Source organism: Exserohilum turcica, assembly GCF_000359705.1.
Source record: "Exserohilum turcica Et28A unplaced genomic scaffold SETTUscaffold_2, whole genome shotgun sequence".
NCBI classification, from domain to species: domain Eukaryota; kingdom Fungi; phylum Ascomycota; class Dothideomycetes; order Pleosporales; family Pleosporaceae; genus Exserohilum; species Exserohilum turcicum.
This window is the reverse complement of record NW_007360025.1, coordinates 1,884,462-1,898,490: the sequence shown is the minus strand read 5'-3', so window position 1 is coordinate 1,898,490 and position 14,029 is coordinate 1,884,462. Positions and strand designations below refer to the sequence as shown.

General features: G+C 56.4%; 7 protein-coding genes and 1 non-coding gene across 8 annotated transcripts; 3 read left to right on the top strand and 5 right to left on the bottom strand.

Moving 5' to 3' along the window:
• Positions 1-2,485: 2,485 nt before the first annotated feature.
• Positions 2,486-4,270, bottom strand: SETTUDRAFT_41520 (uncharacterized protein; the record flags this gene model as incomplete). The annotated part of the gene is made up of 1 exon (XM_008026936.1): positions 2,486-4,270. One exon carries the CDS (start codon positions 4,268-4,270, stop codon positions 2,486-2,488), a length of 1,785 nt encoding a protein of 594 aa, XP_008025127.1.
• Positions 4,271-4,730: 460 nt separating this feature from the next.
• Positions 4,731-5,675, top strand: SETTUDRAFT_153814 (uncharacterized protein; the record flags this gene model as incomplete). The annotated part of the gene is made up of 1 exon (XM_008027390.1): positions 4,731-5,675. The coding sequence occupies one exon, from the start codon at positions 4,731-4,733 to the stop codon at positions 5,673-5,675; it is 945 nt and encodes a 314-aa protein (XP_008025581.1).
• Positions 5,676-5,870: 195 nt separating this feature from the next.
• SETTUDRAFT_88666 (uncharacterized protein) lies at positions 5,871-6,368 on the bottom strand (the record flags this gene model as incomplete). Its single annotated transcript, XM_008027389.1, has 2 exons — positions 5,871-5,979; positions 6,037-6,368. The coding sequence occupies 2 exons, from the start codon at positions 6,366-6,368 to the stop codon at positions 5,871-5,873; spliced, it is 441 nt and encodes a 146-aa protein (XP_008025580.1).
• Positions 6,369-6,832: 464 nt separating this feature from the next.
• On the top strand, positions 6,833-9,487 carry SETTUDRAFT_135620 (uncharacterized protein; the record flags this gene model as incomplete). The annotated part of the gene is made up of 2 exons (XM_008027388.1): positions 6,833-7,557; positions 7,609-9,487. 2 exons carry the CDS (start codon positions 6,833-6,835, stop codon positions 9,227-9,229), a joined length of 2,346 nt encoding a protein of 781 aa, XP_008025579.1. The 3' UTR covers positions 9,230-9,487.
• Positions 9,488-9,887: 400 nt separating this feature from the next.
• SETTUDRAFT_31355 (uncharacterized protein) lies at positions 9,888-10,954 on the top strand (the record flags this gene model as incomplete). The annotated part of the gene is made up of 2 exons (XM_008026855.1): positions 9,888-9,894; positions 9,915-10,954. 2 exons carry the CDS (start codon positions 9,888-9,890, stop codon positions 10,952-10,954), a joined length of 1,047 nt encoding a protein of 348 aa, XP_008025046.1.
• Positions 10,955-11,078: 124 nt separating this feature from the next.
• SETTUDRAFT_19572 (uncharacterized protein) lies at positions 11,079-12,396 on the bottom strand (the record flags this gene model as incomplete). The annotated part of the gene is made up of 4 exons (XM_008026734.1): positions 11,079-12,037; positions 12,093-12,219; positions 12,280-12,314; positions 12,387-12,396. 4 exons carry the CDS (start codon positions 12,394-12,396, stop codon positions 11,079-11,081), a joined length of 1,131 nt encoding a protein of 376 aa, XP_008024925.1.
• An 896-nt stretch (positions 12,397-13,292) lies between these two features.
• On the bottom strand, positions 13,293-13,378 carry SETTUDRAFT_t13. Its single transcript has one exon. It is a non-coding gene; the product is annotated as a tRNA-Trp (tRNA).
• Positions 13,379-13,653: 275 nt separating this feature from the next.
• Positions 13,654-13,932, bottom strand: SETTUDRAFT_153811 (uncharacterized protein; the record flags this gene model as incomplete). The annotated part of the gene is made up of 1 exon (XM_008027387.1): positions 13,654-13,932. The coding sequence occupies one exon, from the start codon at positions 13,930-13,932 to the stop codon at positions 13,654-13,656; it is 279 nt and encodes a 92-aa protein (XP_008025578.1).
• Positions 13,933-14,029: the final 97 nt, after the last annotated feature.

Below are 14,029 nucleotides of genomic sequence, written 5' to 3'. Positions count from 1 at the left end.
CATGGCCAGGTTGCCGAACATGCAGTCGAGGCAGATGTTGGCCAGGTCGGTGGATTCCTTGGCTCGTGCCTGTGCCTTTGCCTGGAGCTGGGCATGCTCGTCGATGTTTGGCATGGACGATATGGAGCTGCCGCGGGTCCGTACGCGCGTAAATCCACCGACGGTCGGCGAGCGAGGCGGCGCCGTCGATTCTGTGACGAGGGACGATCTCCGTGCATGGAGGGCGCCCGGCGGCGGGGCTGGTGTAGCGGCGGTGGTGGTGTTGCTGCCGCCAAATGCTCGCGCTCGTGGGTTCGGGCTGGTGGGCGGGTCGGGGCGGGGCGGGGCAGGCTTCGAGTCGAACAGGATCGTCTTGGGCATGGCGGGCGTCTCATCCTGGGCAATGATGATGCGGCAGTCGCGGGGGTAGTCGAGGTCGATCTCAGGCAGAGGCCCGTCGTGGCCGCTGCCGGGCGTCAGGGGGGCGGCGTGCAGAGGGTAGGGCTGGCTGTCGGGGTGGTAGAGCGTGTTGGTTTCGGGATACAGCAGGTGTCGCGTGTGGCTTTCCTCGGTGGCCGAGTCGAGGACCGTGGGCGGGGCGGCGTGCGACGCGTTTGCGCCCTTGCGGCTGCTGAAGAGGTGTCCGATCATGGCGGGCAGAGGGCGCATTCCTCCATGGAGGCGTGCTCGTGGCCTTAGCAGAGAGCGAGGGAGCCGGTGTGGGTTGGGCGGGCTCGGACAGTGCGGCGTGCTGGTCGACCCATGGCCGCGCCGGTGTGGTGCTGGGAGGGGGCGGGCGGGCGTCTATGTCTATGGCTATGGCGAGGGGTGGCGACGGGCGTGGCAGCGGTGGTCGTCGGCCTGGTGGGCTTGGTGGGCTGGCGGGCTGGCGGGCGCGGGCGAGGGAGGCCTGTAGAGGGTGATGTCACACGGTGGCAGCGGGTGCGGGTGCACGGTGCGGTGCTGGAGCGGGAGCGGATAGCGGTGCTGGAGCTGGCGAGTGAGGCCACGGGCAGACGCAGCAGACACGGACGGCCGTGGGGATGGTGGAGGGGGCCTGGGGCGCTGGCGGCAGGCAGGTGGGGGGGATGCTCGAGCGGTGCTGCACACGCACACGCACACGCACACGCACACGTACATGCTAAGTAGGCAGAGACGTCCAGTAGCTCGCCGGCCGGGCGTGGGCGTGTCGCGAGTGAGCGCCGCCGCCGCTTAGTCATCGAAGGGCGGTGAGCCCGCCGTGGCGCCCGCCCAACCAGAGCCCGCCCATTACTCTCCCACCCGCGCTCGCATCGCTGCGTCGCCATGACTCGCCCACTGACTGCACGCACACCTCCAGTGCGCATCCATATCCACATACACACACATACACACACATACTCACAGCCTGCGTGCCGCCCGCAGCGTCACCACCCCGTCGCTCGCCATCGCGGTGCATCCTGCGCCTGCACCCGCCGCCACTCAACCCACGACGCCGGCTGATCGCCTGGGATACCCTAGGCCCTTTTCATGCATGCGCCTCCAAAGCGTCTTGGTGCAATACTCGACCTCCTAACCACAGGCCCCGAGCTGCTTGGCCATTTCCGCGGCTACCCAAGGCGCCATGCTCAAGCCGGCGACTATCTATCAACATGTGCATCACCGCCTTGTGCTCACATGGCCCGAAACGAGGCGAGCCGCCTTCGATTCGCCTCGTCAGCCACGTATCTACGGCCGCCTGCTTTGTTTACCGCTCCTGCTCCCGACTGCCTACCGTACTACACCGAAACACCAACAGCACGCGCCCTGTCAACGCAGAGACCATGGCCACGAGATGCCTCGTCGCATTGTTCTTTTGCCCGGAGCTGCATGACGCGCACATGTCGCCAGCACCGCTACGTAGAGCCTCCGGGAAGGATTTGCCAATGCATCCTTTTACCGCCGTCGCCATCGTCACCCCCAGGCGCGCCTCACTGTCCTGGGACCCGTGTCAAATCACATGCCTTGATACTGTCATCCGATACCGGCCATCTTCTCCACCAGCAGGCTCTGATGTTCGCATGAGCTTCTGACCGAAAACTTGTGTCATGTCTGCCTATCTGGGCCAAACAGGCAGATCACCCCACTGCAGCTGCCTCGACCCTCGTACTCGCGTACAATATCGGAACCAATGTTGACGAGTGCAGTAAATGAAGGCAAGCAAGACCCGACCTGGCCAAGGGCCCCCCACCGTGGGTGGCTTGGGCAGAAGGATCATCAAGCTCGTTGCATGCACCCCGGACCACAACTTCGTTTTGCCTCAAAACACCAAGTGATAGGGGCGCCTCGATGCACATGGTGTCGAGATATCTCCTTTGGGGGGGCTCGGCATGGCTTTGTATCTCCTTTGGGCAGACCATCACTAGAGCACACCAGGCCAAGTGGCAATGACTGCGCCACCAAGTGACACGACGTGCTTGTTCAGAATAGTTTCAGCATCTGCCAGTACTAACTATGATTCTGCATCACCAGGTAATCTGCCGAGCACCTAATGCACACCTGGAACGTGGACATCAAACACGCAGTGCACAACGCCCGGCGCGTACATCTTCACCCACTCAACATGCTCCATCTTTAGCGCGGCCCTATCTGTCCTTCCTATTTCGTGCCTGATCAACTGCGCAATGCTGTCTTCGATATCTCTGCTTCTTGACTCGATATCCCTCATACCAACGTTCTCATGCACGTGGATCCATCCACCGCGCTGCTCATCCAGCATCCTCACTGCCACTTCCCAGGAGGGCCTGGAAGAAGGCAGCAAGCCCAGGTTGACATGTCGAACTGGCAGCTTGCAGGCAGCAGAGTCTGAGCCAGCCAATACAGATGCATAGTCCTCGTTGGCGCCCTCATTGCTTGCCTGGAAGACCCAAAAGTCGGCTTCCTGCAGTTCACTCTCACTAGGCACGTGAGATACGCCATCTCCCTTGATGATACTGCACGCCCAGCCATTCTTCTCTGCGCCTCGTCGTAGTCCTTCAACAGACCAGGGATTGAGCTCCCAGCACATGACTCTTCGGATTCCATGTGTGCGGTCGTGTCCGCTTTTTCGGTACGAGAAGGCAAAGTAGCCTATTCCTGCATAGAGATCCACGGCTGCCGAAGGCACATCAAAGTCATTGGCAACAGAGGGCAGATTGAGTATGCGAGTCTTCTCGCGAATGTTGCCCCGGCTGAACATTGTGTACCGCGGTGCCCAGACCTGCCAGATGCCGTTTTGTTTTGCAGCAACCCACAGAGCCTGTTCGAAATCAGCAGCAGTGGGACACGACATTGTGCCCGGCGTGGGGCTGGGTCCAAAATCGCCGTAGATTGGTACCAGGTCGACTGGGCTGCGGAGAATATTCTCTTGGCTCCTCGGACTTGCTTCTGAATCGGCGTGGGCGCTGGAATTGCTTCGAAGCGGAATGGGTGAGTTGACCGCGACGTGTGTTGCACCCACGGCTTCTGCAACACGCTTCCAGATGGGCTCCAGCAATTTGGAATCCAGGGCTGTTTTCGAAAGGAGCGTCTTCCATGGCGGCGAAGAGAACGCATTGTGTGGAAGCAGAAGCATGGGCTTATATAAGGAGTATCCATCAGGGAAAGCAGAGACGAGTGCCTCGGGGGAAACATCCACGTCAAGCAGCCCAGCTTCTCCAATTGCTGAGAGACCCTCTTTCAGTGCTTTGTGAACCGGGCTTTTGATGGCTGAGGGCCTTGATGCACCAGCACTGGCGACGTGGTGTGCTAATTCGATATCGGAGCATAGGTGATGCAGATTGAGATTCCGCAAGATTGTAGTCTTGAATCTATGGCCATTCTCTTCAATCAAATCTGCACTTGTTTCACCAACGCCTGGAGGATAGGAAATAGTCGTTGGAATGCGCATTCGTTGGTGTACTGTATCCTGCTGGGGTGGGTATGGCTCGGCCTTGTTAGACGCATCAACGTACTCGCCCCTGACTGGATCGAAGTCCAATGCAGGGAACTTTGTTTTGCTTCCTTCAGCAGATGCTCCTGGTGGTTGATGTTGGCTTTGCTGCGGAGGCACAGAGGCGTCGGCGTATTGGCTACTGTCTACATATTGACCGCTCTCCACGTCAAACGAAAGCAGTGGAAACCGAGCTTGCTGCGCAGCGTGTCTCGTGGTATCTTGGCTCGACTCGGGTAGGATCTTGCTGCTTCGGTCGAGCTGGTTGGCTTGTTCCAGAGCGGACTTGACGGTCTTGACATGGTTCTTCGGGACCACAAGCGCGACTTTGGCAGTAAGCTCTGCTGTATCTTGATCTGCCATTTTTTTTTCTGCTGTGTATGTATGTGCTTCAATGTTGTTGTTGTTTTTTTTATTCGGGTGTATGAGAGTGGAACTACAGCCTTCAGGAGAATCTGTGCATCAGAGCTAGCTCAAGGCAACTGCATCCGAGCATGACGCGCGTTTGCGCCCACTCCATCACGTTCGCGCTTGACAGGTGACGCTTGGAGCCATTTACTCAAGGCATAGCTGCAGAAGTAGGTGTAGCATTGGCATCATTGCATCCAGAATCCACCGCGCGGCAAGAGTCGACGACAAGAACAGCCGTTGCCCGATTGAGTACCCCGCCCCCACCACCTCTCTCCAAACCGCCCGGCTTATGACGCGGCAAGCAGTAAGTAATCCCGAGCGGTACCGTTCCCTTCCCAGCCGCACAACACACACACACACACACACACAAACACATCACTCGAACCTCTACATACACACATACACCGCAAACATGCCCTTGAGCAATCTGGACATCGTAGACCAATGCGACAGGTTTCCGTACCCGGACGCCCAATCAGACACGTACTTTGCGGCCATCAACACCTACTACCAATTGCGCGTCGCAGGTCACGAGTATGCACTGGGCTACATGCTGCCGTCGGTCGTCGAGGTGTTTCGCGGGATCCGGAACTGGGAAATCGACGACGACGAGCGCATCTTGGATCTCGTGACGGGGTCCAATGCGCAGGAAAGGTCAAAGGTAGTCGAGATGACGTTGCTGGCGCTGCGCCAGACGGGCCACTTCAAGGTGCTGGATAAGTGGAGAGGCGAGCTGTATGCCGTGTACGGCAGGAACAAAGAGCTGCTGTTCAATGTGGAGAGGAGCGCCAGTCCGCTGTTTGGTGTCGTCACATATGGTGTGCATTTGACGGCCTTTACACGCAAGGATGGGGAGATGAAGATTTGGACACCGAGAAGAGCACGGACAAAGCAGACATATGGAGGGATGCTGGACAATGCCGTGGCGGGTGGTATCGCGTCGGGCGAGAGTCCCTTTGAGAGCTTGGTCAGGGAATGCGCAGAAGAGGCCTCGCTGCCCGAAGAGCTCGTGCGGAGCAAGGCAAAGGCGTGCGGCACAGTCACGTACTGGTACATCCGCGACGAAAGAGCAGGGGGAGAGACAAATTTGATGCAGCCCGAGGTGCAATACGTATATGATCTTGAGCTTCCAGAGGATACGATACCGAAACCTGGAGACGACGAGGTCGAGGAGTTCTATCTGTGGTCGGTAGAAGAGGTGCAGGAGGCAATGAGGAAGGGGGAATTCAAGCCCAACTGCTCTCTGGTCGTGCTCGACTTCCTCATCCGACACGGCATCCTGACAACGGAGAACGAGAAGGACTACATCGAGGTGGTGAGCCGATTGCACCGAAAACTTGAATTTCCTACAGTATGATGAGAAAAGGGTGAGATTTGGTCGTAAGAGCTAGGACGAGTGTGCATCTGAGAGCTCCTGTTTCTCGGGGGAGTATCCAGACGCCTTGCCAAACTTTTAGAGCAGATGATACCAAATGCCACCGCGCATGCCACAAAAAAACGCCTGTATATGCTGCCGTTGAGGTCTTTGCACGCATGCGACCATGGGCCGAAGCTATGAGTGCTTGACGAGCATGTAGATGTCGTCGATCTTGAGTCCGCTGAGCTTGCGGTGGGGGCCCTCCATGTACAGCAGCAGGCCGCCGAAACTAGCAAAGTATTTTCTGCGTGCCGTTAGTAGCGATTCGCTGCGACCTGCCGCGTTGGGCGCTGGGCCTCACATGGTGTCTCCGTTGCCGCCCTCCATGCGGTAGTTTTTGCCGTAGCAGACATAGTCGTACATGTCGGCCAGCGTCGCGACGCCCGGGCGGCCCACGTTGCGCCACATGGTGTCGTTCTCGCCCTTTGCGCTGCCGTCCAGCGCCAGGGTGGTGGCCAGCACCAGGCTGATGCTCTCGCCCGTCGCCACGGGGAACACCTCGTGGTTGATGTCGAGCGTCATGGTGATCTGGCTGTCGGTCGAGGTGCCGAAGATGCGCGAGACGCGGTCGTACTTGTCATTGTTGACGGCGGTGATGCTGAACGTCTCCTCGAAGACCTGGGCGTCGGCCATGGTGGCGCGGGTGCGGGGGTTGCTGGGGGTGGAGGGGTGCGGGAGCAAGAAAGAAGAAGCATCATGGCGATAATAATGCTGGAGAGGGCTTGGCGGCGGCGGCGGCGGCGTCGTTACCTCCGAAGGGCGCTCCGCAGATGCGACACGCCGCGTCCAGCTTACATACACATCCATAGTACCGACGTCCGCACATACATGCACACCCAACTGCACACTGCCGCCGCTCACTGACATGCGTATGCACCAGCACCAGCACCGTAGCGCAAACACCCCACATTGCTCTCGCGCTCATTGCACATGCGGGCCCTCGTGTCTTCCCTTCTCGTGATCATCCTCTCCGCCGGGCTGCTCAGGACGCTTGCCGCGCCCCTTGGCCCCCTCCCGCTGACACGTCCCTGATGAGCTACGAGCGCTACTTGATGAATCTGTTCAGCTTCCACGACTTCGACTACCTCTCGCCCGACATGCTCGACCAGGGCCCGAGCCGCGAATGCAGCCCGGCTGCCTTCGACCCGCTCGACCCGCCCAAGCCCCGGGCGCCCGCCCCCCAGACGAGCATGCTGCTGAAGCTGCCCGACGATATCTTCAAGTGTGTCATGGACTACCTCGACCGCGACGCCGCCTGGAGCCTCAAGCGCTCGTGCAGGGGCATGGCCGACAGCGTGACCGTGAACCAACTGCTCTACAAATACCCCATTCAGCTCAACGACGTGCGTGACATCAGGCTGGGCGACTGGAAGTATAGGAGCATCGGCCGCATACGCTGGCTGAGCTTCATGGACAGCATCAATGACTCCAACCGCCGCCACGTCCACAAGCTGGCAATGTCGCACTGGGCAAGCATTGACGACTTCCGCTGGATAGACGAGTGCCTGCCCTGCCTGACCAGCCTCGACATATCCGCCATCAAAGACTTTGTCTGGACCCCTGAGGAGACGTGGACATGGAAGATGCTGGCCGAGGCTTGCCCCCGCCTGTTTGGCCGCCTGGAGGAGCTCGAGGTAGCAAACTGGGCTGACTACACGGCACATTCGCGCATCGAGTACAGCTACTCGTACCAGGACTATCGCTTCAAGCAGAGCTTTAGGATATCGCGAAGGCGCGACGGGGGCTCCGTCGCCAACGCCATCTTCCCTATTTGCAAGAAGCTAAAGACGCTGGCCATACGAGAACGGTACTCCGGCTTCCAGTAAGTCATGCCGCTGTACCGCCGCCTGTACAAGCTAATCTCGATACACAGTACATGGAATGAGTGGGAGGTCCATCAGCGCGTTTGCTGTCTGGTGGATGGCGTCCAGAAATACTGTCCCGAGACCATGACGAAACTCAGGGTACACGATTACGCACCCTATCGGTCGCTCTTCTCCACCGACGCAACAAAGTGGGCGCGCATCAAGGACGTCGAGATAGGCCTCTACTCCTGGATGGAAGACCGTCGCGACAGGGATGTGATAGGGCCTATTCCGTACCGGATAACCCAAGGCCACCACCATCGCGATGAGGAGGAGGCTTTCGACGACAAGACATTCGATGCCTGTCAACGCGACCACATGGTACTGGGCAACCATGTTGTGCAGGGTGTCGGAGCTTCGTTTGAAGACCTACTCCAGAGTCTGCAGACCATTTCTAAGAAATATCCCAACATCAACATCAAGCCCATTCGAAACCTCCAGAACATCACCTTGCACCCTTTCCATCTCGTCAACGTCATGCACCGACGGCACCACTTTGGCCAAGCCCCACAGCAAACAAACGACCCAGCAATGAGCGACCCAAGCGCCAAACCTGAAGTACAGGAAGCACTGCGATGGCTCGCACAAGAATGTGACTGGAAGCCTGTGCTCGCGTGGGAAAGCATGATGTGCGATGTCTTTCCTGCAAATCTCGAGCCCAACCGTACCTTTCTACCCAAACCTGATATCCTCTCACGCATACAGACAATGGTGGAGCGATTGAGAGGCCTGAACATACCCATTCGCATCTCTATTGGTGACCGCGGTAATACCTGTCCTTCATCCGGCCTCGACGGCAGCTTGTACTTTGGCCCTTTCAAAACTTTTGTTGGCGAAGGGGCCGACAGGCGCGAGGTGCTTCTCCCAACCCAGGCTGTCTTTAGCCTCACACCCATCGCCTCCATGGTCGATGAGCTGACGATTCAATATCCCGCCGACGTTCCTGGTGTTTCTGGTTGGCTTCGTGCAGCAAAACGTCCTACACCTGCTGAGAAGGCGCTCATGGAGCGCGAGATGATTGGCTGGCGCCGCTTCTGGATACGCTACGCGCTACAGTTCAAGAATCTGAAGAAGCTCACTGCAAACGTACCAAACGACATCTACGAGGACTGGGCCAACTCAGAAGTCGTTGCCCTTCTCGAGGATGAGCGGTGGCAAATGCTGGAAGTAGAAGATAAGCAAGACTACGCATCTAGCAGCTACTTCCCCTTCAGCAATCCCTCGACGCTCAGATACCGGTTTCCGCGGAACCGCAGCAAAACCAAATTTGTGCAGCGCGTCTTCTTCAGACTCGACGACGAGCCCCTCAATCTCGTCCTGCCCCGTCCTGAACTGAGCGAGAAAGAGAGGGAAGAAGGCGAGATTACAGACGACATGATTCAAGCGGCTGAGTATGCGCACAAGGCTAGTCGCGGCCATCGCTTCTGGCCCAAGAAGGAAGACGACAACAACAACAACAACCACAACCACAACAAGTCCAACGACAAGGCGGAGGAAAAAGACGCAAAGAGAAAGTGGTCTGATAACGATGAGAATGGCGTGAATGGCGAGAGCGTGGCCCAGGAAATGGAGGCGAAGCGCCAAAGAATCGAACAGGAAGATTATGCTGGTTTCTTCCATGTCATGTAAACTCTCTCTCTTTTTTTCTTCTTCCTCTCTTTTTCTTCTATTTTCGCATTGAGAGGACGGAGTCAAGAAGACCTTTTTATTTTGTGTGTTATTGTTTCTGTCCCTTATTTTTTATTTTATTTTCCTTCCTTTTTCCCTTTTATTTTCTGTTTTTTCTGTTTTTGAAGCGATTTTTTTTGGGCAGGACAACGCGGCATATGATTATCCATGTAGACTAACTAACTAACTAACTTACTAACCATGCTATGTTATGTATCTATTTAATAATGATGATGATGACGAAGATGAAGAAGAAGATGAAGATGAAGATGAAGATGAAGAAGAAGATGATGAAGAAAGAGAGAGACAGAGATTTATTGCACTATTTATTTACAATTGAAAAAGATAAGGAAAAAAAAAGGGGGGGCAAGCAAGCAGACAGATGAAGACTACACACAACAGGACTGAGAAACGGGATGGGACGGGACGGAACGGGCAGACAAGAATGAATCAAATCAATGAATGGATAAATAAATCAATGCATCTGCTTAACGAGCATCAAATCATGATTGGATACAATTTTGCCAAAATATAAATAGAAATAGAAATAAAACGAAAACGCCAACACGCCAACACGCCGAAAACGGGTTGATCAAGGTGGCCGCCGAGATAGAAAAGAATGAAGAGTAAAAAAAAAACCAAATAGACAGAGTTCCCAACGAATTCTGCAGCCAGGACTGGAAGAGCATAGAAAAGGGCATCAAGAAAGAAAAGTGGGGTCACAAGGTCGATGAAGACAAGGCACGCGAAGTCTGTTTCAAAGCATCCTGGATCATTAGTATGTTGCACGACGGCATTGGTGTGCCAAGAGTCGGAATAGAGGGTCTGGAAGGCAGCCACAATACCACCAAAGCCGTACTCGACAACGCAAAGGCAAAAGGTTTTACGGATCCTTTCCAGGCAGTCAACAAGATCAACGACATCGAACTCAGCTGGACACTTGGAAAAATGGTTCTCTACGCCTCGAGTGAGATCCCACCGCCCTCGGAAGAAGCCCTGGCAGTGGGCTTTGGCTCCAACGCTCCCGGTATCCCAGAAGACTTCCAATATCCCGGCGGCATCCCGCTGCCCTACGAGTCCGACAGCAACTGGCACCGGCTGTTTATCGAGAATCCCAGCCGGATCCCAGGCTTCTTCATGATGATTATCATTTTCATCGTCATCTTCTGCCTCATCCTCGGCAAGCAACGCCGCAAGGCAGCCAAACAAAGCATTACCAGATTCTTCAAACCCAGACAAGGCAAAGACCCACTGCATCGCCGCCGCGGCCGCAGCTTCCCCGCCAAACTCTTTGGCCTCGGTTCCTCCTCGTCCTCCTCTTCGACCCAACAAGCCTACGAGCGCATCGACCTCGAAGACGGCACCGACCCCGCCAACCGCTTCGAGCTCCAAGAAGCCTACCTCGACTCCTCCTCGGACAACGACCTCTCCGACTCGTCCTCCAACGCCTCGAAACTCGGCCGCACAAGCGGCTGGGCCACGCCGCAAATCAAAACTGACGCCCTCGCCACTCCCACCACCTATTTCGGTCATACCCCCGCCGAATTGCTCAGGGAAGGCTCCGGCTTGGGTCTTGGGCCCCCGACCGCCTTCGAGCTTACGAGGACGGTTAGCCGTGAGCGCATCAAGAGTCGTACGAGTAGCCCTAAGAGGGGCAAGACCGGAATGAGTAAACTTGATGAATGAAATGATATGAAATGCATGATCATAGAGAGATGGATGCAAATTTGCGTGTATATATTTTTAGGGTGGGGGGGGGGTTTGCTAGGGGTGTTTTTTTCGCTTCTTCTTCTTCTTATCCACGAGATAGCTACAAGGCGTTGTGTCGTTGTGTCGTGCTGTGCTGGGTGACACGCTCCTGGTACGTCTTCAAGTCGTATGCCTTGTTCTTGTGTCCATGCTCAAAGATTTCGTGCGTCGTGTGCCAGTATTCCGAAACGCCGACGAAGTGGTTGACGTTGAAGTCGATAGCAGGTACGTGTTGGCCATTGATCAAGCACGGGGAATCTGTGCATTCCTTCTCTTTTTCCAGTAACGGGTACGTTCGATGTAGACACTCAGAAAACTTGCCAGTCCCCACGAGTTCCGCTGCCGCCTTGGGTTTCGGGTCGTCGTCGTCATCGTCAGAATCAATCAGCTTGCCGTCTTTTGTAACCTCCACCGTAAGACCCTCGGGCAAGCAAGGATCTGGTAGCTCTTTCTCTGTGCTGGACTCCAACAAGGCCTTTATGTATCGCTCGCGCGCTTGGTTGACGCCAAATCCCAGCCATGTAGTGACAAAAACTTTGTGCTCCAGTGGTGTACCATCCAGTGTCCGTAATCGCAAAAGAGTCAAATCGTTCGAGTGCTTCTCAGCTTCGGTAGCATTGGGTGCAAAAGCAATCTGCGCAGATGCACCTCCCATGTCGAGAAAACCATACGTGCTGTGGCCGTTGCCGTGTTGGTGGTCCTTTGGATTGTCGAAGCCGCCGAGCAGATAATTTGCCGCTATCCAGCCGTAGAGACCCTCAGTCTCGCCCGGTATGACCTGCACATGTACATCGCAATCGGGCAGTTGGAACTGGGTGGTGCTCCGCGCAAACTGGCAAACCTGGTCAAGGACTTCTTTCCGTTGCCGCTCGGGCAGGATGCGCATGCCGGCCGTCGCCAGCAGGAAGAGGGGTGTATTGGAGACTTGGTCGAGGGGCACGTGCTTGAGGGCATGACTGAGGAGTTTGTCGAGGTGTTCCGGGCCGACTTGGTGAGGGTTTTCGCCAAATGTCGAGATACCTGTGAGGCGGCACGTCAGCCCAGGCGGCGCCATGGTGGCTGCACGCCGACTTACCCGGATGGATCTTCTTGGTCCATTTTTTGTCGGTCTCTATGACTGGCAAACTGTGCAACTGTGCGTCGGTAGCCTTGTTGCGGGCGGCGTTGGTGTTGAGCCATCGGTAAATGTAGACGCGCGTCCCCTATGAGCTTGTCAGCGACATTGCGACTACCACGACCTGGCAGGCGTCAGAGCGACGTACAGAGGACCCAGCGTCCAGGACTACACCATATCTCCCTGCGGAAAGAGTCGTGTCAGCGGCAAAGGCTCATGGCAGGCCCAAGGCCAGGGGTGGTGGGGACGGCATACACTTTCCCATGGGGGATGCTGGGCGAGTGCGGTGCGCAGGCGACTATGCAGCTCGGCGCATGCGAAAACAGCAGCTGTGTGTATTACAAAAAGTAGGTTGGAAGGCGACAGACACGGCGCAGCCGAGGGCGAAGGAGAGACTTTAGGGGAAACGAGCGACGTTGCGGGGGTGCGGGCGGGCGAGCAAGAGAAGGCGATGATTGTGATTGCGCAAAGGACTCGGTCGGCCAGAGTTGACTGACACTGACGCTGGACCCTTGTCGGGCGCCCGCTTCCAGAAGGCGCAGCGATCAGCATCCCGCCGCCCGCCGCCACGCGTTTGACGGGGCTGCTGGCACTGGCACTGGCACTGCAACGCATGACGCCATATGCCCGTTGCTGCCGCTACCACTCCCACTCCCACGACATGCACAGCAGCAGCAGCAGCAGTCCCAGTGCCGCCCACCCGACGACAACATGGCAGCCTCTCTGCCCCCGAAAGCGGCTCGGTACTATTCAAGGCGCACACGGATGCTGAGTGAGCTCACCCACGTCCGAATGCGGCAAGCTGCGATAAGAGCGCCGCGCATCAGCCAACACGCTGCTGAACAGCCCATGGGCAGCTGATCGCACATGGGCATGTACCAGATACACGCTTCACAACATAATAACGCATGAAGCCGCTCACTCGCTCCCCCGACCGTTCCATTGCACCATGCATGAACATTGGCAATGGCTAAAGCTGTTTTGAAACCAACCGGCACGTTAGCGGCGGGCCACGGGGAACAGAATTTTCTGGCAAAAAAACATGCCCATGCCCGACCGACCACACGGCTACACCCGTGACCGAATAGGCATAGCTACATCGGCATGACATGACTAAGGCCATGACGATGACGATAGCAAAAAAAAAGAAACTAATGCTTGTGACCTCGAGGCGATTTGAACGCCTAACCTTCAGGAAGCTCCAGGGAAAACTGGAATCTGACGCGCTACCATTGCGCCACGAAGCCAGTTTTTGATTTGAGAAAATGTGCATTTGATACAGATATGTTGTTTCTTGAAATGTCAGTCAAAATGCTGCTATGCATACTACTGCGCAGTCTGCAGGGTCACCAAGCGAGATGGATCGCCTAGACCCAGCACGCAGTGCATGTGTACATGTACATACATGGACTTGACACGTGCAACATTTAGGTTGGGCGCTACTTGGCTGCGTAACCACGGTACATTCTAACAACACCGTCACACTCACACGCTGACCGTGATGAATCAGGCGCTCGCCTAGTTAGTCCTCGAGCAGGAAGCGGAGAAACGCCTTTGCAATCACCAGTCCATCGTGATGCTTTGCGACGCGGTCCAGCGCATCTCTAGCCTGCTGCTCCTCAAAGATGCCCTGCTCGGCGCGCATTTTGACCAGGTACGAGACAATGGGCTCTGTGAACTCCGGGTGGCCTTGGACGGAAATCAAGCGGCCTTTTTTGTACATGCCCTGGACTAGACAGCGGGGTGAGGCACCCAGTTTCTCTACGCCTGCAGGGTACTCAAAGACGACGTCTTTGTGCATTTGATGGATGGCCTGGGGGGATTGGGTTAGAAGACTGCGGTGGTTAGAGACTCGGGGGGGGGGGGTTTCGCAACGCACAAGTGTGTCCTGCTGGAAG